General features: G+C 43.6%; 2 protein-coding genes across 5 annotated transcripts in view; both read right to left on the reverse strand.

The window, feature by feature from the left end:
- TNFRSF11A (TNF receptor superfamily member 11a) overlaps positions 1-17,015 on the reverse strand; it is a 39,069-nt gene extending 22,054 nt beyond the window's left edge. Inside the window, exon 1 of the mRNA XM_083449464.1 lies at positions 16,652-17,015. Coding sequence (XP_083305590.1) covers positions 16,652-16,714 — 63 coding nt within the window. The 5' untranslated portion in view covers positions 16,715-17,015. The remainder of the gene's footprint in view (positions 1-16,651) is intronic.
- A 3,709-nt stretch (positions 17,016-20,724) lies between these two features.
- RELCH (RAB11 binding and LisH domain, coiled-coil and HEAT repeat containing) overlaps positions 20,725-25,843 on the reverse strand; it is a 65,783-nt gene continuing 60,664 nt past the window's right edge. For all 4 annotated transcript variants that reach the window (XM_083449304.1, XM_083449303.1, XM_083449302.1 and 1 more), the window contains one exon: positions 20,725-23,281. In XM_083449304.1, coding sequence (XP_083305430.1) covers positions 23,161-23,281 — 121 coding nt within the window. In that variant the 3' untranslated portion in view covers positions 20,725-23,160. The remainder of the gene's footprint in view (positions 23,282-25,843) is intronic.

Below are 25,843 nucleotides of genomic sequence, written 5' to 3' on the forward strand. Positions count from 1 at the left end.
TGTTCCCAGCTTCAAACGTTCTCCCCTTCCCCAGCTCATCAGGCTGAGTGGGAAGTCTGGGGCTGTGTGTTAAAGGATGAAGAGGTGGCTTGGCCAACGGTATTGCAAGACCTTGAGCAGCACTAGTTGGGAAAGGAGGGGAAACCCTTCTGCTGGGCAACAAGCCTAGCAGCTAGGGAGTTAACACTCCCACCCACCCATTGCTGCCTTCAGTTTTACAAACACACCCTGGTTGGCAGTGGTGGAGCCTGAGAGAATCACAGCCAGTCTGCCTTTGCTTGCAGAAGGGTCTTCGCTTGCAAGCAAGGGAGGAGAAGTTTCAGAGACATCCCATTTCACTCCAGGGACTTTTGACGCCACATCTGCTTTGTTTTGAGCTTCCCAAACAACTCAACTGCTAGATATGAAACTAAATTATATATATAATTTTAAAAACCCTGGGACATGCACATCAACAACAAAAAAAAGAAATCCAGGTTCAGCTTTCTGATGGTGTGCAAGTTCCACACAGAAAGAAAGAAAGAAAGAAAGAAAGAAAGAAAGAAAGAAAGAAAGAAAGATTGAAATTCCAGGCACTGCAAGATTGCCATTTCCTTTCTCTCACCACCAAAGCAAAAGCAATTACGGTACCTTCGCAAGGGTTGTTCCTGGGAGTAAAATAGCACAGATGTTCCCAGCTGTGCCAAACCAGAACTCAAGAGGCAGGGCGGTAGAGTACCCCACACACACACACCAAGAAAGGTTTCATTATAAGATGCCAGAAACAAACTGCCTTCAAAAAATGGAGTAGCTCTGCTTTGAAACAGCCACTGGTGTTTTCGTATTTATACCGGCCTTAGCAGTGCTACTTGGTTTCCACCCCCTGGTATGGGAAAATCAGCATTAACAAGCAGCAACAGGGAGATTGGGATGCATACAAGACAAGCACACTATGTGGCTGCCCCCCTTCAAATAATGTCTAGGGACACTGCAAATTATGTCGTAAATTACTGGTGCAGAACTGCCCTTAATCCCATTGAATAAAACGGGCTCACTTTTGAGTAGACATGTGTAAGCTTGTCCTGAGTTACTGTTAAATCAGGTTACATTTGAGATAATGCTATCTGTCATATCTAGAGATAATATTAGAGATAAATTTGGTTCCAAGTCCTATTCTCCTGGGTCCCTTGCAACTAAGTATTCATGTTTACCTATAGATATCACACCTATTTCCCTTTAATATTCTGAGAAGGAAGCCATTGCAGCAAAACCTGCTCCTTAAAGATTGACAAATACCTTACGGTAAAACTTTCTGCGGACAAAGTCCATTTCATCAGATGCATCTGATGACGTGGACCCAACCCCATAAAAACTTCTACTGTAATAAAGTTTGTTAGCAAGTTTAAGGTGCCGCAAGTTTTCCCTTGAAATTATAACCTCAGTGCAGGAGTCCAGCAGTGAAAAGGGCACAGAGAGTGAGTTGTTGCCCATGCATAACTCAATGGAAATCTCATCATGTACTCAGAACATTTATCAATGACCCCATTTACCAAGTGGTGACTTATCACTCTATGCATCTTTAAGCTGTTCATCTCTAGTTCCCGGACAGTACCAGATTTATGTATAAGCTAAACAAGCTATAGCTTAGGCCCCCACTCTCTTGGGCCCCCAAAAAAATTTAAAGGAAAAAACACCTGGATGTACATTTCCAATATATAAGATAAAAACCAAACCAAATAAAGCCTACATACAGCAACAGTGTTTTGTGTTGTGTAGGCTCCTATGATGTAATTAATGGGCCCTGCCTGCTAGCCTGCTTCCTAAAATTTGCTCATTTCTATTGCCTACATTCTGCATGGACTGGTTGCCTGGCAGCATGTAGCATGCAGCTGCCGACTGCAGTGCAGCACAGTTGAATGTAGGTCAAGCTGTTGTACCTGTTATCCAATATTAAAGAGTGCTTGTAGACTGATGATCAGGCAGCATAGACTAAGGGTATGAGTCTTATGCCTACTGATTGATTTCATGTACAGTGGTACCTCGGGTTACATACGCTTCAGGTTGCATACGCTTCAGGTTACAGACTCCACTAACCCAGAAATAGTACCTCGGGTTAAGAACGTTGCTTCAGGATGAGAACAGAAATTGTGCTCCGGCGGTGCGGCAGCAGCAGGAGGCCCCATTAGCTACAGTGGTGCTTCAGGTTAAGAACAGTTTCAGGTTAAGAACGGACCTCCAGAACGAATTAAGTACTTAACCCGAGGTACCACTGTAATACATAATTTGTTTATTTTGATCCCATTACAGCATGGGTAGGCAAACTAAGACCTGGAGGCCAGATCTGGCCCAATCGCCTTCTAAATCTGGCCTGCGGACGGTCCAAGAATCAGCGTGTTTTTACATAAGTAGAATGTGTGGTTTTATTTAAAATGCATCTCTGGGTTATTTGTGGGGCATAGGAATTCGTTCATTTTCCCCCTTCAAAATATAGTCCGGCCCCCCACAAGGTCTGAGGGACAGTGAACCGGCCCCCTGCTGAAAAAGTTTGCTGATCCTTGCATTACGACTTTAGATACTTATTAGGTCCATAAATTACCATATAGCATATATTCAACACAGAAAATAGTGACAATTTGTTGTTGACAGAGGACAGCTGGACATATAAAGGGCCCCATTACCTTCAGTTGCTTAGGGCCTCCTCAAACCTAAATCCGGCCCTGATCCTGGACATGTAATGAGAGGAGAATCATTCCACATTTGCATCCCTGGATTTAGTGGCGCTGTGGGTTAAACCACAGAGCCTAGGACTTGCCGATCAGAAGGTCGGCGGTTCGAATCCCTGCGACGGGGTGAGCTCCCATTGCTCGGTCCCTGCTCCTGCCAACCTAGCAGTTCGAAAGCACCTCAAAGTGCAAGTAGATAAATAGGTACCGCTCAGGCGGGAAGGTAAACGGTATTTCCGTGCACTGCTCTGGTTCGCCAGAAGTGGCTTAGTCATTCTGGCCACATGACCCGGAAGCTGTACGCCGGCTCCCTCGGCCAATAAAGCGAGATAAGCGCCACAACCCCAGAGTCGGTCACGACTGGATCTAATGGCCAGGGGTCCCTTTACCTTTACAAATTGTGTTATGGCAATACAGATGAGCCACTTATCAAGTAACCACTTCATAAATTATATGGACCCAAAGACTCGTCAGAAAGTACATACACCACATGATCATAAAAAGAGTTAGTTTCTTCCTTTTCAGCCTCCGCCTGCAGGTTCCTCTTTATGTGAGGCACTTTAACGGTGACTTAGATGGAGTTTGACAGGGGCAAAGTCCCCAGCTTTAAGGAACAGCATGCAAATCTACAAAAGCACACAGAGCCAAACTTGTAGAGAATAGCAGGAAACCTCTGCATTGTATCCGAAGGTGCTTCCTCTTTTTTGAAAAAAAAAGAGAAAGTAATAGTAACTCACAATACTCTAACCTTTATAACAGAAGGTTGTTTGTGGCCCTCTTTCAGTCACCCCTGCACTTTGAAGCACAGAGGTTGAGGACAATAGGAGTTCTTTGTTTAGTCCTATCATTCACCTCGCTGATAAGGAGCCAACAGTAAAGAAATAAAAAGCCGATTCCTTCTTTGTACAGTTATGCACAGAAAAGAAAAGTAAACATTCAGCACTTTCTTATATTGGCATGGTTCCCATCTAGACTCAGTGCTTTACAGTGCAATCCTGAGGTGCCTCCTGAGTAAACCTCGCTGAGTTCAGTGCAACTTACAGCACAATCTTCTATCGGTGGTATTCAGGGCTTTTTTCAGCTGGAACTCACTGGAACTCAGTTCCAATGGCACCTCTCAGATGGGCGCCATTGTCATTACAGTGGTATCTCGGGTTACAGACGCTTCAGGTTACAGACACTTCAGGTTACAGACTCAGTTAACCCAGAAATAGTACCTCGGGTTAAGAACTTTGCTTCAGGATGAGAACAGAAATCGTGTGGCGGCAGCGGAAGGCCCCATTAGCTAAAGTGGTAACTCGGGTTAAGAACAGTTTCAGGTTAAGAACGGACCTCCAGAACGAATTAAGTTCTTAACCCGAAGTACCACTGTATAAGAGAAGAAGAAGAAGAGTTTGGACTTGATATCCCTCCTTTCACTCCCCTTAAGGAGTCTCAAAGCGGCTAACAATCTCCTTTCCCTTCTTCCCCCACAACAAACACTCTGTGAGGTGAGTGAGGCTGAGAGACTTCAGAGAAGTGTGAGTAGCCCAAGGTCACCCAGCAGCTGCATGTGGAGGAGCGGAGACGCGAACCCGGTTCCCCAGATTACAAGACTACCGCTCTTAACCACTACACCATGCTGGCAGAACAAGGAAGGTGTTCATGGTGAGTTCTGGCACCTCTTTTTCTAGAAAAAATAGCACTGGTGGTATTCAATTAGATTTTACTCAGGGCAGACCTGCAGAAATGAAAGAACATGACTCAGTTCATCTTAGTCAATTTTTGCTTGCCTCAGTTTCTAACCCCCACATCTTAATTGTAGTTCTTCACATTTCCACATCGGGGAGGGTGATGGTTGGGGAGTGTTGTTTAGCCCCACGTATCCTTCAATGAGAGCTTCCTGAGGGTCCGATTCTATCCCCCATGCTGTTCAATATCTACAGGAAAACACTGAGTGGCGTCATCTGGAGTACGTTGCTGTTAATATGCTGATAACACCTGGCTCTACTTCGCCTTTTCATCTGCAGGTGAGGCGGTGGGTGTGCTGGCCAGATGTCTTGCCTTGGTAACAGACTGGATGGGAGCCAACCAACTGAAGCTAAATCCAGATAAGATTGAGGCCCTGTCAATGGGTGGTTCCCTAGACCAGATGGATGGGAGGTTGCCTGCTCTTGGTCTGAAGAAGCAGGTCTATAGCTTGAGGATACTTCTGGATCCATTACTAATGTTTGAGGCTGAGGTGGTCTTTGTGGCTCGGAGTGCCTTCCCTCAGCTTTGGCTGGTGGCCCAGCTGTGCTCCTATCTCTACAGGGATAGTCTCACTTTTGGTTGTCTATGCTTTGGTAACCTCTAGCTTAGGTTACTGCAACACACTATTCATGGGGCTGCCTTTGAAGACAGTTCAGAAACTTCAGCTGGCGCAAAATTCAATGGCCAGCAACAATCTGGCCTGACTGCACTGGCTACCAATTTGTTTCTGGGCCCAGTCCAAAGTGCTGGTTTTGACCACAATACCACAAGGACTGTCTCTCTCCATATGAACCTACCCAGACCCTGAGATCATAATCTGAGGCCCTTCTTTGTGTGGCTCCTCTACGAGAAATCTGGAGGGTGGCAACATGAGAACGGGTCTTTTCTGTGGTTGCTCCGTTTGTGGAATGCTTTCCCAAGGGAGGCTCGCTTGGCACCTTCATTACATATCTTTAGGTGGCAGGCAAAAACTTTCCCCTTTAAACCAGGCCTTTTGCCTTTAACTATCTGTAACCTTTTGGAAGTACAGTGGTACCTTACAAGACGAATGCCTCGCAAGACGAAAAACTCACAAGATGAAAGAGTTTTTTGTTTTTTGAGTTGCTTCGCAAGACGAATTTCCCTATGGGCTTGCTTCGCAAGACGAAAATGTCTTGCACCTTTTTCTTAAAACCGTCAATGCATTTCCTATGGGAAACCGTGCTTCGCAAGACGAAAAATTCACAAGACGAAAAAACTCACAGAACGAATTAATTTCGTCTTGCGAGGCACCACTGTAGGTGGGATGTTTTTAATATATCCCCTCACTGTGGTTTTAATGTGGGGTTTTGTTTTTGTTTGTTGTAAGTTGCTTTGAGTTTCCTTGGGCAAGGTGAAGCGACTAACATGTTTAATAAATAATAATATATATTTTGTACGACTTCATGAACATTCGCCAGCATTTCAGTGCAAATTTCTCCTAATAAGTACATTTTTGCTGAATATGCACATTTTTGCAGAGGAAATTCCCTGAACATATGCTGTTTTCACTCATATATGCATTTATTTTTGCCCATTTTATCCCAGTGCACACATTTTTATACATTACTTGGCTTGAGAGCTGCATTACAAAATTTGAAGAAGTGCAAATTTCAAAGGATAGCTTTGTTTCAATTCCTGTACAGTGGTACCTCAGGTTACATATTCTTCAGGTTACAGACTCTTCTAACCCAGAAATATTACCTCGGGTTAAGAACTTTGCTTCAGGATGAGAACAGAAATCGTGCTCCGGCGGCGCGGCAGCAGTAGGAGGCCCCATTAGCTAAAGTGGTGCTTCAGGTTAAGAACAGTTTCAGGTTAAGAACAGACCTCCAGAACAAATTAAGTTCTTAACCCGAGGTACCACTGTTTAACAATGTGTGTGGGTAGGTTCGCCTTTAAATGTGAACTGAATTGAATTCCCCCCCATACCTAGTTCCATATGAGTCACAGTCACACGTGCACATGAATAAAGCATGCAGGAGACCCAAAAGGCACATGAATGTGCAACATTATCCCAAGCAGTTTGTGCATATCTTTGCCCTTTGCACAATTGCAAAGAATACTGCCATCATCTTCAATGAGATCGCTCATGTGCATTCACACACTGCCTGTGTGTTTGCAACAGGTTGAGCTAAGAATCCTTGCAAGTCTCAGTCACAGCAAGACAAAGAACAACATTGGCCAAATTACATCCCTGTCCTCTCCTCTTTATGCACACTCTCTACACACTCTCCATATGTAGTAGAGAAACACATATCCTCTCCAAACAAATAGAAATAGAAGAAATGGACAGAACCGGCAAAAGTCATTTAGCTACCCTTAGAGCGGCTTACTTATAATGTTATTGAGCAATCTGATTACAGAAGAAATTGTGTGTCATGGCTTGCTAAAATTGCTTTTCGCTCAAATGACTGTTCGGAGAGAAAGACACATCCCTGGCAGAGGATATAATTGCAAGGGGCCCTTTCTTCTTTTTAGAGACAATGAAACCTGGAAGAGCAACCTAGGGGGTTTCCATGGGCCTTATGACACACAAATTCTGGCCAATAACCCGAGATTATTCTATAGCGATAATCTCATTGTTTTTGAAAGCTAACGTTTATTTAAAGTGCGCTCACTGTGTGAAGCTAACCAAAACCATCTGGGATTAGGGGTCATGGCCTGCACTCAACAGGTGTAACTTAGCTCAAAAACCTGGAACTTTCCCCCCCTTTTTGCAATTAATCATTCAACAGGACAAATGAGAACCAAAGTTTTCAGTTTAGCACTCTAGATGTCTGTGCTATTTACCTGATTAATGCTTGCACAAGTGATAGAAGCCTTGCACAATACCCCCCCTCTCTTTTAAGTCTGATTTATGTGCCACAATTACAGTCTCCAAGGTGGGATTGACCTTAATAATAATAATAATAATAATTTTTATTTATACCCCGCCCTCCCCAGCCAAGGCTGGGCTCAGAGCGGCTTACAAGCAATAATAAAAACAAGATGAATGATTACAACTTAAAAACAAAAGTAAAATACAACATGAAAATAATGTAACATTAAAATATTAAAATGTAGCCTCATCGCAGGAGGAGAAGGAAAAGAAAAAAGAAAGAGAGGGAGGGAGGGAATCAAATTGGCTCCAAGCCAAAGGCCAGGCGGAACAACTCTGTCTTACAGGCCCTGCGGAAAGAAATCAGATCCTGAATGACCTTGAATGACCAACTCTTCCAAACCAGATTGTTGGATTTGAACATGGGTTCAGCATGCAACAATCTGTGGAAACAGACACGCTCATATAATTTGGACCACCAGAAACCAAATGGCTAGATTGTGCTAAGATAAGGAGTGAGTGGAAGTAGGTGTGTAACATTAGATGAAATGTCACCATATATCTAGCCTATTAGATGAAATCCCCATGTTCAGGTGTTATGTGTTCAGGGGTCTGTGTTTGCCTGAGCTTGAGTCTGGATTATGAGCCCCTGTGTTCTGATTCGATACAGGATATCCAATCACATAGTATTTCAGGATTTGGGCCACTGCCATTGGCCCTTAAACTCTGAGCTATGATTCGCAGCTTGGGAGTTTAGACAGCCAATCACATTGAGACTGAGAGTGGCCCAGGTCTTCAGAAATGTGTATAAGCAGTTACTTTGCCCCTGTTGTCCCGTTCTGTTAGTTCGATAAAGGTTCTTGTTGTTATTACTGTGTCTTGCTTCGTGGGAACCCACCTACACTGCAAGGGGATTTTTTTAAAAAAGTATGAGCTGGCATTTTGATGACAACAGTATTGTGTGGACACTACCAAAAAAGAAAAGAAAAAACTTAACATGCATAAGTTGTTCAGATTCCGTAATCAATCCTGATCTGGAAGTATCCTAAGACTGCAAATAGGGCTGTCATCTATGCAAAGTCAGAGAAACACCACTTTAAAAGATTAGGAGCCAGTTTGTTGTAAACAGTATCTTGAGCATGGGTAGGGAAAGTAAGGCCCGTGGGCAGGATCCGGCCCAATTGCCTTCTAAATCTGGCCCACGGACGGTCCGGGAATCAGCATGTTTTTACATGAGTAGAATGTGTCCTTTTATTTAAAATGCATCTCTGGATTATTTGTGGGGCATAGGAATTCGTTCATATTTCCCCCCCAAAATATAGTCTGGTCCCCCACAAGGTCTGAGGGACAGTGGACCGGCCCCCTGCTAGAAAAGTTTGCTGCCCCCTGATCTTAAGTGTTCCCAAACAGGGCACAGCAGAGCCTCTGTAGCTCCAGAAGTTCACTTCCAGGTCTTTAATTCAAAACAACTCCTAAACCGTGAAGGAAATGGTTTTCGTGATGTCGACTTTCCAATGAGACTTGTAAAAACCACATCACAAAGTTTCCATCCCATAAAGCAAATATACGGTCAGGAAATGCAAAGAGCTGAAGCAAAATGAAGGGAAAACAATATTTCTGTCTGAAAAAACACAAATCTTAACATTGAAGAGCTTTCTGTACGCTGAAGACTGAAATACAAAATGGGATAAAAATAAAAGATGCTCAGATCCTGTCAACAGACATTCTATTTCTCTGACTGCTGTGCTTCACAATAATGCTTGGCTGACTTTTAAAAAGGAAGAAGTGGCCAAACTACTGGTTGGAGAATTTGCCTGATATCAGCAAACATACGAACGAGAAATATAAATCCACAGAGTCCTTCCTGTTGGACTGGAGATTTGAAGTAGTTAAGATGGCGTCATGCTACTGGCCAATCACTGCCCACAGAGGCAGTTGTTTTACATCTAGAGAAAGGGCCATAGCTCAGTGGTAGAGACAGTACATGTACAAAGTCTGCAACATCTCCAGTTAAAAAGGATATTGGTAGGAGGGCTAGGAATGCAGCTACCTGAAGCCTTCGAGGATCACGTGTAAATTTGCAGAAACTGAACCAGACAAAGAAGATAAGGAGTCTGACTCAGTATAAGGGAGTGCCATGTATTCATGCAAAGAGTGGCACCGTTAACTAATTTTAGACTCTGGATGTAGTGGTTTTATGGGTAATTTTTTCACACAAAGGAACATTATTTAACATACTTCCAAATGCAGTTAAGCTTGCTGCATTTGGGGGATCCATCTGCTCATTCCTCTGAGTGGGGCCCTGGACTTGTGCCCCCAAAGACCTACCCTGATGATGCTACTGAATCCAAAGCCAATGGAAAAGAACACATGAGAAAGCCAACTTAAAACTTCTGCCTTAAGTGGAAATAAAATGGCTGGTCATAATGGAGTCCTTCCAATTTCCATTGATTTAGCAAGAGTTAAGCTTATCCCTCTTGGAAGTTCAGTAAGATGCATTTATTACCAGAGACGTTACTGGGACTTAAGGCATACTACACACTCGAGTAAGCTCCACTGAAGACAGCGGGGCTTACTTACAAGTAAAAAAATGCATGGGGTTGCTCAGCTTTGCCTGCATTGTGCCTGTTATGATGAAGATTTTCGTAGTATCTGTAGCTTCTTCCAACAGCGGAGGATAAATGTTAACAACCTCAGATATGCAGATGACACAACCTTGATGGCAGAAAGTGAGGAGGAATTAAAGAACCTTTTAATGAGGGTGAAAGAGGAGAGCGCAAAATATGGTCTGAAGCTCAACATCAAAAAAACGAAGATCATGGCCACTGGGCCCATCACCTCCTGGCAAACAGAAGGGGAAGAAATGGAGGCAGTGAGAGATTTTACTTTCTTGGGCTCCATGATCACTGCAGATGGTGACAGCAGCCACAAAATTAAAAGACGCCTGCTTCTTGGGAGAAAAGCAATGACAAACCTAGACAGCATCTTAAAAAGCAGAGACATCACCTTGCCAACAAAGGTCCGTATGGTTAAAGCTATGGTTTTCCCGGTAGTGATGTATGAAAGTGAAAGCTGGACCATAAAGAAGGCTGATCGCCGAAAAATTTATGCTTTTGAATTATGGTGCTAGAGCAGACTCTTGAGAGTCCCATGGACTGCAAGAAGATCAAACCTATCCATTCTGAAGGAGATCAGCCCTGAGTGCTCACTGGAAGGACAGATCCTGAAGCTGAGGGGCTCCAATACTTTGGCCACCTCATGAGAAGAGAAGACTCCCTGGAAAAGACCCTGATGTTGGGAAAGATGGAGGGCACAAGGAGAAGAGGACGAGATGGTTGGACAGTGTTTTCGAAGCTACCAGCATGAGTTTGACGAAACTGCGGGAGGCAGTGGAAGACAGGAGTGCTTGGCGTGCTCTGGTCCATGGGGTCACGAAGAGTCGGACACGACTAAACAACAACAACATAGCATAAGCTTGTTGCCAGTTCATCATGGAATTAAAACTGTGCCCACAGAGAACAGGAATATGCATCCAGTCCTTTACTACCATCATGTAAAGGACAATGGTTCTAGATGGCACTTGTTATTTCAACAGATTTCCTTCTCTCCCATTGCATTATGAAGTAGATTTAACTGTAGATTCTTTTGTAAAAAAAAAGGGACTTTGTTTAAAACCAATAGGACTTGCGTACGGATTCCCCGCCACCCCCACACGAACCATTTTAGGGCACGGGATGGAAGATAATATTCTTCATATTCTTCGCAAAATTAGAATGAGGAACTTGTTGCCAGGATGTGGTTGAGGCTAAGGATTTCGCAAGATTCAGAGAGGAAGCAGTGATTTATAGAGCCGATAGAATTATATACAACTTTAAATGACTAATCCTAATTTGGGGAAGGGATGGATTTTTGGCCTTTCATACATACCGTACCAAAAAATAAAAAAATAAATTAAACTAGCTCACCTGGAAACCCCGGTTCTGTATGCAGCACGAGCCAATTCAATATGCAAAATAAATTCTACAGTGCAGCTTTCGCGTATGCCTATCACACATTTATTCTGAACCAGCTGCAGGCCTGTTTGGCAGGAAGGGGAGAAAGATGGTTGCATACCACAACCACTTCCCAACGGAAGAATAAAAGCAGATCTGCTCCTTGCTCCATCTTCTACCACAAACTCCATGATTCTTTAGAAGAGGTGGTTCCAAAGAGCTCTTCAACCCATCCCCTCTTCTGCCAACCAACGCTGAGGCCACTGACTTGGGCAAGCCCCAGGAAAAAGGAAGGCAGGAGCCTTCCAGAGGTACAAGAGAACATTCCGCTGGACGATGAAAAGTTGTACTGTGCATTGAAGATCTCCTTATTTGCTTTCCCCTCCCACATTTATTTTCACAGGCAAAGCCAGGCCAGCTTTAGCACAACTGCCCCCTCCAACACAACCACGGCCTCTAGCCCTGAGAAGCAAGGCGCAGTCCCCAAGGCCCAGAAACCATTCAACATGGATTCCCTCCTCCATTTGGCTTCTGCATTTTGTGGGGTGGAGAACCTTCAGGAACATACAGTCTTATCTTCACAAGCCTAAAGGAGAAAGGCTATGGCCTGCCTCAATGATGTCCTGGTCCAGGAGTACCAACTTGAATTAAAAAAATGGAGGGGGGGGAGGTAAGCTCTGTCTCACAAGACGCAGTGCACGCATACTATTTGAATGACAATGCCCATCAACGTGCCCCCCTCAAATATTGTATTGGGGGGGGGGGCAAAGGACCACAGCCCCTAGAAGTTCTTCGACTTGCAGCAAGACAATATAAATATCAAAGTTAATTTTCATGGTGTTTCAGAATGGCCTTTACCCCTTAATCTCACATTAAGGCTCAACCACACTTCCTTTTGTCATGCTGCTTTCCCCTAGGGAAAAACTGTTCTTTAGTGTTCAACCAGAGCAAATGGCAATTTGGGTTTTCTCTGCAATGATGTTTGCTCCGATTTAGCAGTAAAGAATGGGTTTTCCCTGGGAAAGGAGCAGCGCAAGGGGGAAACTGCTCAGACCCATGCCTAGAAAGTATGGGTCAAGCAGAAAACTGCTCAGACCTGTAAGCACGGTACAAGCAGAAGTGTGGACAAGGTATCAGTTTCATGCAACAAACAGGCTGCTAAGAACTCGCACTAGGTCCAGGCAGCATTCAACCCATGTGTAATTTATAACAGAACAGTCTGCATTAAACTGTTATACTATATTAGATATTATGTTACCTTTATTACCTTTTTTTTGTATTCACTTGTTTTATGTACTCTAGCTGGCTTCCAATAAAAATATATTATTGGATTGTAAACAAGGAAACAGCCACACTAAATGGCTGTGTTCAGACACAATGCTCAACCATGATATAGCTGCATTATGAAGGTCAGTAAAAATAGGGTTGCCATATTGCCAAAAGTGAAAAATCCAGACAAAGTTGTTGAGCTTTATTGGGGAACATCTCCCCCCAAAACCAATTCACCCCCCTTGCCATATGTCTGGGTTTTCCTGGACATTTTGCCGATCCGGCGAAAATCCGCCTGGATGCCTTCTGCTGCCCGATTCTAGAATAGAATAGCAGCCCTAGAAATGAATCTCAGGCTCACATGCTTTCCCACTATCCCTCTGGCTGATGAAAAGAGGAAGGTTACACATATGTTTTAGATTATAGTTTAGTGTGCTTTCCGAACCCTAAACTACAATCAATCTTTAGCCCGGTTTATCGAAATTGCACATAACAGTGAAACAAAACCAAAATATTGTATAAAATCTTAATGTTAATATTGCATAGTTTAGTGTTTTCACACTTCTGAACCGGTTTGGAGAGAGTTGGCTAAGCGCTCTTATCTGCCTCAGTCTCCATTACTGAGCCTGGTGACACCAAGAAGTGCCGGCCCACCTATGAGGCAAGCAGATGTACACAGGTCATTGTTTTATATTTGAATTCTTTTGTAGTTGTGCTGAAGAAGATTCCAGCGAAACAATCAGATTATCTGGGATCACTGTCCTACATTGTTCTTCACTTACTACTTTGGCACCATGAATGCCTAAAAAAAGTTTTACCGCTTAGCCCACAGGATAGCATCTATTACTTTGTTTCAACCATAGACTTATTATACTTGTACGGACTTTCAAAGATTGACAGACGTGTGTTCATTCGCTTTCAAATATATTAGAGAATTCACAAGTGTACACATTTTGTTTTTGTTGTACTAAATCATGTATATTATGCAATAAGAATTGCAGTGCTATCTAGTAACCTGGTCTTCATGTTGCTTTATTGTTTGTTGTGCTAAGTTTGCAATACAGTGGTACCTCAGGTTAAGTACTTAATTCGTTCCGGAGATCTGTTCTTAACCTGAAACTGTACTTAACCTGAAGCACCACTTTAGCTAATGGGGCCTCCCGCTGCCGCTGTGCCGCCGGAGCACGAATTCTGTTCTCATCCTGAAGCAAAGTTCTTAACCTGAAGCACTATTTCTGGGTTAGCGGAGTCTGTAACCTGAAGCGTATGTAACCTGAAGCGTATGTAACCTGAGGTACCAGTGTATACTTCTATCATGTTTGCTGTACAGTGAGCAAATAAATCACCCACGAGCAAATGCATTTTAATAAAGCAGATTACTTCATTAATCTTTCGAAGCGTTCTTTAAGTTGGGGAGAAGAAATGAAAAGCACTTATACAATTTCCAGGGACATCTGGATGAATGCAATAAGAATTGCAGTGCTATCTAGTAAACTGGTCTTCATGTTGCTTGTATTGTTTGTTGTGCTAAGTTTGCAATACAGTGGTACCTCAGGTTAAGTACTTAATTCGTTCCGGAGGTCTGTTCTTAACCTGAAACTGTTCTTAACTTGAAGCACCACTTTAGCGAATGGGGCCTCCTGCTGCTGCTGCGCCGCCGGAGCACGATTTCTGTTCTCATCCTGAAGCAAAGTTCTTAACCTGAAGCACTATTTCTGGGTTAGCGGAGTCTGTAACCTGAAGCGTATGTAACCTGAAGTGTATGTAACCCGAGGTACCACTGTACAGGGGTTTGTTGTTCTGTATTGCTGCAGCTGCAATGGCAACAACAGCTCCTTGGAGGCTAGATCTGCCGTCCCCTCAGCAGCCCCCTCATATTGCCGCCTCTATAACAGCCTCTTGGTGAATAGGAAGCGCTGCTGGTTAATAGGAGGTGCTGCTGGTCACTCACATCCTTGTTCCCGATGTAGGTCTTTATTGCATCCCCCCTGTGCCTGATATAGAACTTCACTCAGGCCTTCTTCCCTGGCGGAGGGCAGCCATTTTGTGGTTTACCTCAGGTGCCAAAATGGCTTGTGCCAGCCCTGGTTTCAGGCAGAAATTTCTCCCACCTGGAGATGTTAGGGGTTCTGCAAAGGCCCTTCCTCAATGTAAACAAACAAATAAAGTAGACATGAGGCCTGGCGCTTCAGTGCTATTTTTCTTTTTTTAAAAAAAAGAGGTGGCAGAACTCACCATGAACGCCTTTCTCGTTCTCTTAGAATGGCAATGGTGCCCACCTGAGAGGTGCCAGAACTGAATTCCAGAGAGTTCCGGCTGAAAAAAAGTCTTGTGCATTTATGATGGAGGTGAGATTTAGCCTGGCTAGTTCCTGACTCAAAGCCACTATGCAAGACTAGCTATATATTGGTATGAACTAGTTTCCCTTAAGAGCTAGGCAGTACCGCCTGGCAACAAATGGAGCTGTACTTAATAGGAGAGCTGAATTAATCCTTTGGTTTCCTTCTGATTTTTTTGTTTCTGTTTTGGATTTTGTGTGCATTTTGCACCCAGGGCTGCTCAATATTCGCTGGCTAAATATTGAAAATGGAAAAAACACACACACACAAACCAACCAACCAAGAAAGATACCCAAGAAAGTCTATAATTTGAAGAAGTCAAACATTAGGGAGATTTTTTTTTTTTTAACAACACCAACCCTGTTTATAAAAAGCATTTTAATGTTTAAGCACGGAGTATAGCTTACAGGATAGTTTCTCAAGGGAAGTGGTCAAAGCCACATCACTGGAGACGTTTCCAGTTTGGAAGAACACGAGCGAAGGCAGACTTCGATGGAAAACCACCATTGGGTGAAACTCAATGGGTCGGTTCCAAAATGATTGGAAAACACAAAATATGAGAAATCAGATAGCCACCCTTTGCCTGAATTCTGCTGCCGGGGTTTATTTTTTCAGCACATGCAAATTACATCCCTCGATAGCCTTCCTTGCTGGGCTTGCCTATCTCGACAGGGGTGGCTGAGGGTGGCTTGTTTGCCTCCCTTACCTTTGGAAGTCATTGGAATGGGGAAACTGCACTAGGATGATATTTATTTTAGATAAGGAAGCGTAAGAAATGGAAAGTATTAAAAACAAGAACTGCAAGCTGTGCTTTGCTGCTGTATCTTAGAAGAGGGCTGCATCCAAGCCACACATTTAAAGCAGCACCCCCCTCCGTGAAAGAATCCTGAGAACTTTAGCTTGCTAAGGGCGCTGGGAATTATAGTTCTATAAGGGGCAAAGTACAGTTCCAAGGATTTTTTTGAGGGCGGAAATGTGTTTAAATGTATGATGTGTACACAGACGGAGTCTCCTGCCATGTTTTCTTACATAACTTACGATCACCTGAGGAGGCCCACTTAGGGTCTCCCAGTTCATGAGGATGCAAACTGCAGAGGCAGGATCCTGGGTCATATCTGTAGGGGCACCTTCTTCTTAGAAACCCCCTCCCCTTTGAAGGAATCATACTTTTGGGAGCTTCTGTCGATGAGCTGAAGCTTTCCTCTTTTTAAAATTAAATCAGGGTTTATTTTGTGTACACTCCACTTTCAATTTCGCTGCTTTCCTGTAAGTGCACTATAAATTGCGTATTTGTTATTTTTTCCCGGTAGTTCCAGAAGAGCAAGATTCTCTTGCTGCATCGACAAGTAACCCCCCCCCCCACCGCAATCGCTGTGGCTACCTGTGGCAACTGGAAAACTCAGTCTGCTTATTCAAATGTTAACACTGTCAAAAATCAATCGGATTTGAACGCAATTCAGGCGGCAGCATTGTTTTGCAGTAACAAGTGTTCTGCTTTCTCTTCCAGAAATCCAACAACGTATGCAGCAAAGCTCACCCTGCCCCTTCCATAAATGGACTTTGCCCCTTCTGTGCCCCTTTCAATATCTTTTAATTGAATAGGGTTTTATGTTTGTGAAATTGCATTGATTTTTTTTTTGTATAGAGTGGAGGAGCTATTGCAGGAGCTTTTGAACAGAATAGAACAAATTAAATTCAAACATACCTTAGGGCTCCAGGGACTGAAGGACCCACGTTATACCCTTGCATCCCTCCTGCCACCCCGCCTTGCAGCCTTACCTGATGTAGTTCAGTGATGAAAACGGTGAAAACAACAAGCCAGAAGCTTCCTGAGATAGCCATATCCAGGAGTGTTTTGCTTGCTGCTGCTGAGCAGGAATAAAGTCCTCCAAACTAAGCCTCAGGCAGAGGCACATTTAAGTGACTGATTCCTCTCCTCCTGCCTTTCAGCCACAAGGGAAGAGAGCTGGCGAGAGAGAAAGAGACAGCGCACAAGTGAAGGAAACAGAAAGTCCCTCCCCTTCTGGCTACAGTTCCCACAGCATTTCCTCAGGACTCAACTTGCAGAGTTGCCACTTTCTCAGTATGTGTGTGTGTGTTAACTCCCTCCTGGTCCGTTCCTTTTCCTTGGTCCTCCAAATTCAAAACGTTTCATGGCATCTGTGAATCGAAGGCTGCTTCGTGTAAGGAAAAGAAATAAGGGGCCCGCCGGAGACATTTTGCGCCCAAAGCAAAGCAGATTAAGGCCTTCTCAACCCACAGAAACGCCACATGTCATAGCATTCAAGTCCAGTCCAGGCCTTTTGGTGTTGGTGCAAAGCAGTAATCTTTCGCCCCCGCATCTCGAACCCATGACTCTGAAATTAAGAGTCTCAGGCTTCACTGGCTGAGGTATACCTCAGGTCTGAGTCTGTGGCGGCAAATGAGTAGGCTTCCTTTCAGAACACTTTAGCTCCAGTGCTGTCAAGCGTAATTTAGCCATCCTTTCCACTAAAATCAAATCAAATCTGGTAACCTTGCGTTCCCAAGCTCTGCTAACAATCTTGATACACTTTGCCTTTTCTAGCTATTGCTACTCCTATTGTCCTGTTCAGGACCATGCCTGAATGTGCCAGATATTGGGATGTTGTTGTTGTTTAGTTGTTTAGTCGTGTCCGACTCTTCGTGACCCCATGGACCAGAGCACGCCAGGCACTCCTGTCTTCCACTGCCTCCCGCAGTTTGGTCAAACTCATGCTGGTAGCTTCGAGAAAACTGTCCAACCATCTCGTCCTCTGCTGTCCCCTTCTCCTTGTGCCTTCAATCTTTCCCAACATCAGGGTCTTTTCCAGGAAGTCTTCTCTTCTCATGAGGTGGCCAAAGTATTGGAACCTCAGCTTCTTTTATTAATAAAGGACTGTGTGTTGCCAATTAATTGATTATATTTTTACTACCACAGGGGAGCCATTTGGATTCTCTGCCTCAAGCACACATGTGTGTACACACCAATATAGCCTACTTCTGGTCCTAATTAATCTTTACTTGGTGGTTGCCATAAAGGATTTTCTTAATTCGTCTGCGGCCTCTGAAATACTGCCTCTTGGGTTCAGCTGGCATTTTCCACAGATGGAGATTGAAGACCCCACCTTGCACATGTAAACATTACATCCTCTTCACTTGCAACAAGCACTTGGTTGTTGATGTTCAGGTAAAGGCCTTATGCTTGCTTTGCTTGTACTTCTGGGGTCAACCAGTCTGTTTTGTGCATGGATCTTGAAGGAGGCAAGATCTCTTCCTCCAGTGCTGTTATCGGCACTGCTTACTGCATAGCTGGAACAATGCTTAGTCTCCTCTTCCCCTTTTTAGTAGTGCAGACAATTCTGTAACAGCAAGGATGTTATTTACTCATGCCTGACTCAGACTATAAATTTGTAATTCCGTCTTCAGCATAACCGTGCAGATCCATTCCAGTTGGGTTTCAGGCCCAGTTTGGGCAATGCAACTGCATTAGTCACTCTTGATTGATAAACTCTGTTGGGTGCGAGACAACTTCTCAGTGGCTTTTGGCACTATTGACTATGTTCTTCTGGAGTGACTTGGGGAGGTAGGAGTTGGAGGTACCGTAGTACTATTCCTATCTGCAGGTTTGCTAGCACAAAGTAGCACCATTGCTGCTTGGTTCCAGTGTGGTGTAGTGGTTAAGAGCGGTAGTCTTGTAATCTGGTGAACCGGGTTCGCTTCCCCGCTCCTCCACATGCAGCTGCTGGGTGACCTTGGGCCAGTCACACTTCTTTGAAGTCTCTCAGCCTCACTCACCTCACAGAGTGTTTGTTGTGGGGGAGGAAGGGAAAGGAGAATGTTAGCTGCTTTGAGACTCCTTAGGGTAGTGATAAAGCAGGATATCAAATCCAAACTCCTCTTCTTCCATGGCTTTTGGGCTATGGGGTCTCACAAAGATCCATTCTATCGCTTATGCTATTTAACATGAAACTGCTGGGAGCTGCCATCTGGGGATTTGGAGCAGGGCAGCATTAGTATGGCAACGACAAGCAGCGCTCTCTCTCTCTTTGCTCCATCTGAGCCAGGAAGGGTTGTGAAGGTGTTGGGATTGGTGCCTGCTAACTTTGGCAGGGATGCTCAATCTCTTGCGGCCAAGCACTGGCCAGAAAGCCCACACACCATCCTGAAAATCTGTCTTGTAAGAAAACGTATGAAATCAATGTTGCTTCTGCTAGACAATTATGTTTCCCCCCACAATGCTAACATCACACAGGCAGGGCTTTTTTTCAGCTGGAACTCAGTTCTGGCGCCTCTCAGGTGGGTGCCATCGCCATTATAAGAGAACAAGAGAGGCGCTCATGGTGAGTTCTGGCTCCTCTTTTTCTAGAAAAATAGCACAGAGTACAGGCAACTCCCCACTTGCGTGCAGTTGACATTTGCATGATTTTTGGCACCCCAAGGGGACAGGGTGGGCTACACGCATGTAAAAGGGGAGTTGCCTGTACTGGATCCTTAAACACACACACACACACACAAAATTGCTGCTTAATTTAAAACAACTAGATAATCTTTAATTTCTGCTACAGCTATGGAAAGTTCAGCAGGAAAATGAATGTTAAGAGCATTCTAGAGATGTAAGAATTGTTCTTGCAACTCAGTTACTGAATATTTGCTCTAAGAAAATGGCACCACTCAATGTGGCATATGATAGATTAACATTCCACTTAGAACACCCAGATTGCAACCTACTTCTGAACATAAATGTTTAGATTATTAATCATTAACCAGTGCTTGTTAAGACTCTGCTCCAAGTTTCAATATCCTTGGCTTTTGGCCTTTTTAAAAAGTGGCTTTAAGGTTGAGAAAGTTCACTTGTGTTAGGTTTTATTTCTTCCTCCGAGCCAGTATTTTAATTTTCATATTATTTAGTCTTTGTAGCTACTCCTTTTTCATAAAAGGAAGCTGCATAAAAGCCAGATATGGTCCAGTATACAAGCAAACTCCTTTCAATTGCAGCCATTTTCTGGAGCTCAGCAGGAAATGGTATGCTTTGCGTGTTAAGATTCCAGTTTGGCGGATTGATTCTCCTAGGCCCCAGGAAATATTATGGTTGAAATCCTGGAGAACTGCTGTCACGAAGTACTGAACTTTGAAAATGATCTTCCTCCGCACAAGGCAGTTTCCTAGGTTCTCTTACGTGTGCCGTGCAACTGCAAACTTCCAATTATGCACCACCTAATGGTAACTTGGTGATAGCTACTACAGTAATACCCCTGTTGTTTTCAATCAAGCATCACTTTTGATTTAATTATGCATCCCTGTAAACAGTATGTGCAATTTTCAACACCTCCCTGACCACTGTGATAAACTAGGGCATGAGCTTAACGCTAGACGCAAATATTAAAATGCATATACCCAGAGCTCACTTTTCTGGGCTATAAGATCCTGTTTGCCACAATCCTGCCAATTGTTGGAAGACTTTTAGGACTGAGAATGTCTGCAGTATTTTGCCTAATAGAGCAAGAGTTCATCTGACAGCAGAAATATTACTGGCTGACCAAAATTATTTGTAGTGCAGAAGATGCTGCCATGCATGATAGTAATCTGTATATGGTTTTTACTGCAGGACAGCAGTTGAACAGTTAAGAGGGCTTCAGTTAACTGGATTGGACAATTAGCGCCCAGGAAGGAAGGGTGTGTTGCACAAGTTAATTGATTGCAGTCGTCAAAAATACAGAAGTGGTATCAAGTTCAACGAGCTAAGCTGTATAAAGCACGATACTGTATGTTAGATCAAGTATGAATCACGGAAATTATTTTAACCCAAACTAAACAGGTTACCTGGAAATCCTTAAAGAGACATACAAAAGAGGTATGCAAAACATTTTATTTAACTCAAGAAAGGACAAGAGACACAGCCACTTCCAATTCCTCAGGAATGTCTCCAACATTTCATAATCAGATAGTCTGTTAAGACAACAACTTGCAACAGAATCAGCACACCTGGCAGTAACCGAGATAGGGAATTGTTAAAAACGTCAGTGTATACAATTCAAAAAATGAAAGCTGCGGCGTCTGCAAAACAGGTCCTTTGTTACAGATATGACAGGTATCTGAAAAGATAAACATACTGCACCCACCCAGTTGGGTACAATAGGAGCTCTGGGAGGCCTAAAGCTGGTGCCCCCTTCAATCTCTTTGCCAGTGCTCTGAACAGGAATTGCGGTGATTGCTGAAAGTACTGGTCTCACAGATCTTCCACCGAACAGTCTCCACATTTCTTATTGCAGAACATGCAGGGATGTGACCGGGGCTTGGCAAGGCTTGAGCCCATTTGCTAGGCTTAATGCCAGAGTGAGATTCTTGGCCTAGTGACTCCTACATATAGAGTGCTATCAGTACAGCCGTTTCTTTGCAAAGAAATAGCAGAGGAACTGGGCCTGTGCCCAACGACACCAATCAAGTTTAACACCCCTTTCGCAAAAACAGAGTTTACATAACACAGCAATATTTAAACGGAATGTTTACCTCTATCTTTGTAGCTCTGTAAAGAAGCATGCCGGAGCTTTAACAAGAGAAAGATGCAGTGGCAACAGTTTTGCATTCAGAGCACATGTCCACACAGCCATGAAACCCTGTGAGGCCTCAGAGAAATCTGGCTGCTGGCCCAATTTACTGCACAAGTATGCTGCAAGGGTGCGGCAACTGTTACATACTCAATGATGAAAACTGTGGTAGAAGTCAGCATAAAAAATTATTGATAACAGTTCTCAAGAAATATACAGGGTTGGATCCCATTGTGTTGACAGAAGGCTCCTTGACCCCATGGAGTGTTTAGTCAGTGAAGAAGGAATCAAGGCAATCGTTGGCAAATCCCCATCTGAAATCTGTGCTAGAGCGGGTGGGAGGTCCTCCGGCAGGACCAGAGAAATCACCAAAGGTCAGCTTGATTCCTGTTCCAGCTGATGGAAGGCTTTGCTCGATCCACGAACCACTCCTTAGTACAGGGATAGAAACCATGCCGTACAATGTCTGCATTAAATTTACATAATTCAAAAGGCCCTTTAAAGTTACATTGCATCAACAATCTCACAACTGGTGTCAAAGGCGAAACAAGTTATTGCTTTTAGTCGCTGGCATGCTGCTATGTAGTACGTTGTGGATCAAATACAACGTGCTCTTTGAATGCTGCCGCCCTGCAGACCCTCAGGCCTGACTTAAACGAGATACTAGCCAAGGGGAAAGGACATGTCCATGTAGCCACTCGACACATCTAGCATCCCACTGGAGAAGGTACTGACCCCACGCCCTGCTCAACTTATGTCCATAGCACACGTGGCATCAGTAGCCAAGGCAGGTGTTGCTCTGGCACGTAGACACTGTACATCTATAGGGTGGCACGTAGGGGGGAAGCATAGCACTGCTGTGGGGAGCATCTAAGTGGATACACTGTTTTCGCACGGCAGCATCGCACTTCATGCTGCAATACTATACACACTCTGTGCTGGAAGGAAGCCCCATTGAAATCAGTAAACATGATTAGGACTGCACTGGAATAAAATTTCCCACCCACCCACCTCTGCTCATTGGGATGTGCTGTCTAAAGCAGTGCAGCTAATAACTAAGCTGCTTCACACACATTAAAAAATGCCAATACATGCACAAGATTTATCTCAAAAATTTGGTTTATCCATCAGTTCTAGAATAATCTGGTCCTCTTTTGAGACTTGTAGTGCAAGCAGTTCTGTTATACATTATAATCTCTAACTCTTTAATTCAAATATACAATAACTTACAAAAACAATCCAGGAATCAGACTTGTGCTGGTGGCTCTTGCCTTTCATTTTAGAAACATTAAAAAATTCTGCATTATCTTCTTATAACTTAAATACATAAGTAATCTCCACTTTTATTACTTCATGACCGTGACTTCAGATTTACATTATTTTAAGTACCACCATAACAGTTTGATGTATAATACAGATATCAGCTGAGAACCCATCAGGAAATAAAAAAACAACCCCATTATATATATATATATATATAAACCATATATATATGCTGGAAAGACGAGAACACAGAACAGGGACTTGATACAGACTTAATTTAGTTTTATAATCAACCACATTTAACCCCAAATTAACAGATACGTAGCAATATTCAAGAGCAGTGCAAATATCTTTGTTGGTTAGAGTAAAATTATACTACAAGAACGTAAGACGGGGAAATAAAAAGGCAAGTACTTCAAGTACAAGGAACCAGTCTTAAATGAGGTCTCTTCAGTGTTTACAAGGACTTCCTTTTCTAATTTATTTCTTTCGCTGGAATACGTTGGCCAGCATGGCACCTGAAGTGGTCAACTGGCCCATTTTGTTCAGAAACTTGGTCTTTGTGTCTTCACTCACGAGGCTTGATGCAATTGACATAGAGCTAAGGGGGGAGTGAAAGGAAAAGTGAGTTAACCCATCAGTGAAAACCACCTGAGATGACACAGCTACAGAACCCTGCTGTCAAACATAACAGTATGCGGTTAGAGGGACCAAGAACCTGACCTGGTTTAAGGTAGCTCCACGGGTCCTATAAGTAAGTTCAAGAGGCTGGTGTTAAAAAGTAAAACCATTTACAACAATGGCTTTCATACAAATCAATATGGCTAACCTGATCCAAAACACCCACCCACCTCACTCACACACGAAAACAAAGATCACCACAGCCAATCACAAGCAAACAATCACACCCTAGGCCAACCCTAACCTCTCTCACCACCAAAGGAACACAAGTGAACAACACAAACAACGCTGACCCCAAACTCTACATACATTAAACATAATAGAAACACCGCCACCCGACCCCACCCCCTTCCATTTTCCCTCTCTCCACCCCCCCTTTTTTCTTTTCTTCTCCCCCTAATGCCTCAACAAATGAAATGGATTTGTAAAAATGTTACATGGAAAAACAACAACGAGGCATTACACTTACTTCTGTAAAACAAGAAAATCTTAATAAAATATCAAGATTAAAAACAAAAACAAAAAACAATGGCTTTCAAAACTTTGAGCAAGTATCAAGCAAAACCCCACCCACCAACTAAACCTCCTCAAAGTTAAGACAGCTGGCAGCCCATGACCTTAAGTGCACCTGCCTGTCCTCGAACCCAGGCTAAGAGAAAAAGGAGGGAAGCAAAAACACGCATGGAGTCAGAAGACTAAAAAAAGAAGAAACAAGTGGTTTGAAGTGCAAATATACTTGGAATTTTTGTTTCCATTCCAGGTGGGAAGGTGAAAAACAAAACCTTTCCTTCCATACTGGATATCCCTGTTATGCTAGTGGTAGTTAAAATTTAAATTGAACCATTAATTTTTATTTCCAGCTACCTAAATTTTAAGCGCCGCAGCCCCATTAATGTAACAATGGCAAGGTAATTAGAAATTTAATTAATTTGGTTTGTCGGGGAAAGGCCATTCAATCCAACAATAAAGCTGTTTGTGTGGAAATATGTTTATATGTATAGATCTCTGCAGGATGCTACAACAGTCAGCTGTTGCCCAATATCATAATCATTTCCACTTATCAAAGAAGCTAGTTGTCTTAGCCTAGGCCTGATTCTTGGGATTTCCCCCGAGTTTGCCCTTGTGATGGATTCTGAGAAAGGTATAAGTAGCCCTCCCTTTTGCTGTCTTCTTACACTAGCCCAGTGAAAAAGGAGAGGAATCATTCACCCCCTTCCCTGCACCCCCAGCTCTCCACAAAGAAAAGACTGGGTTGTCTCTTTCCCTTCAATTGGGATTTTCCAGAAGGCAGAAGCAGCAAGGTAATGAGAAAGGATGGGAGTCACCTGTCCTTCCTTCTCTTACATCTGTAGATGAAAGATATGGGGTTGTAAGATAAAAGGTAAAGGACCCATGGACGGTTAAGTCCAGTCAAAGGCGACTATGGGGTTGCAGTGCTCATCTTGCTTTCAGGCCGAGGGAGCCGGTGTTTGTCCACAGACAACTTTCCGGGTCATGTGGCCAGCATGACTAAATCGCTTCTGGCACAACGGAACACCGTGATGGAAACCAGAACGCACGGAAATGTCATTTACCCTTCCCGCCGCAGAGGTACCTATTTATCTACTTGCACTGGTGTGCTTTCAAACTGCTAGGTTGGCAGGAGCTGGGACAGAGCAACAAGAGCTCACCACCGTTGCACAGATTCGAACCGCCGACTTTCTGAACGGAAGCCCAAGAGGCTCAGTGGTTTAGACCACAGCGCTAAGTGAACGTTCTGTCAGCACAAGCATTTCTGCTTGCACAATTAAACGTTTGCACCCCCTCCTTGCATGCCCCCTAAATTTGTTATAGAGGTTCCCCCAAGCCTCTGGAGCACATTTGGGTAGGGCGGAAGTCATGCATGCAGGGGAAGGGGGGGGGGGAAAGGCCTGTTGTGCAAGGAGAAATCTTTGTGCTCATGGGTAGCATTCATTGAATACTGCTCTTGGTTTTGTTCCCATCATGAGTTGAGCTTCAGCAAGAAGTGCCATCTTTGTTTTATTGATGCCTCCAGCAAGAAAAGCGTAACAGTGAAAAAACCTACAGCTTCTTTTCCACACGTAGGACAGAGAATAAAAAAAAGTTTCTTCTTGTCACATTCGGCTGCTGCAATAGGAAGCAAGACTCAGGTGACGCTTTCTGCAAAAGCCCCAATTTGGGTGCAAAACCACCTTACCTTTCCTGCCCTGCCCATTTTCAGAGGAGGATTTTTTAGAAAAATAAAAATGAGTTGGGCTTTTGGAGAAAGTGCCCACTGCATTTCCCTGCTGGCTTTTGCAAAAAACCAAAACAGGAAGGAAAAGGAACTGCCTCTCATTTCCTACGTGAAGAAGGAAGCAAGTGTGGTTTCTAATCATTCCTGCTGGACTTTTGCAGAAAGTAGCAGAAGTGCTGTTGATGCTTTATTTTAAAATAAAAGCAAATTTGCCCAGGCCGAAAATCTGGTATTTCAACCTAGTTA

Source organism: Podarcis tiliguerta (genome assembly GCF_965153285.1).
Source record: "Podarcis tiliguerta genome assembly, chromosome: 7".
Lineage (NCBI taxonomy): Eukaryota > Metazoa > Chordata > Lepidosauria > Squamata > Lacertidae > Podarcis > Podarcis tiliguerta.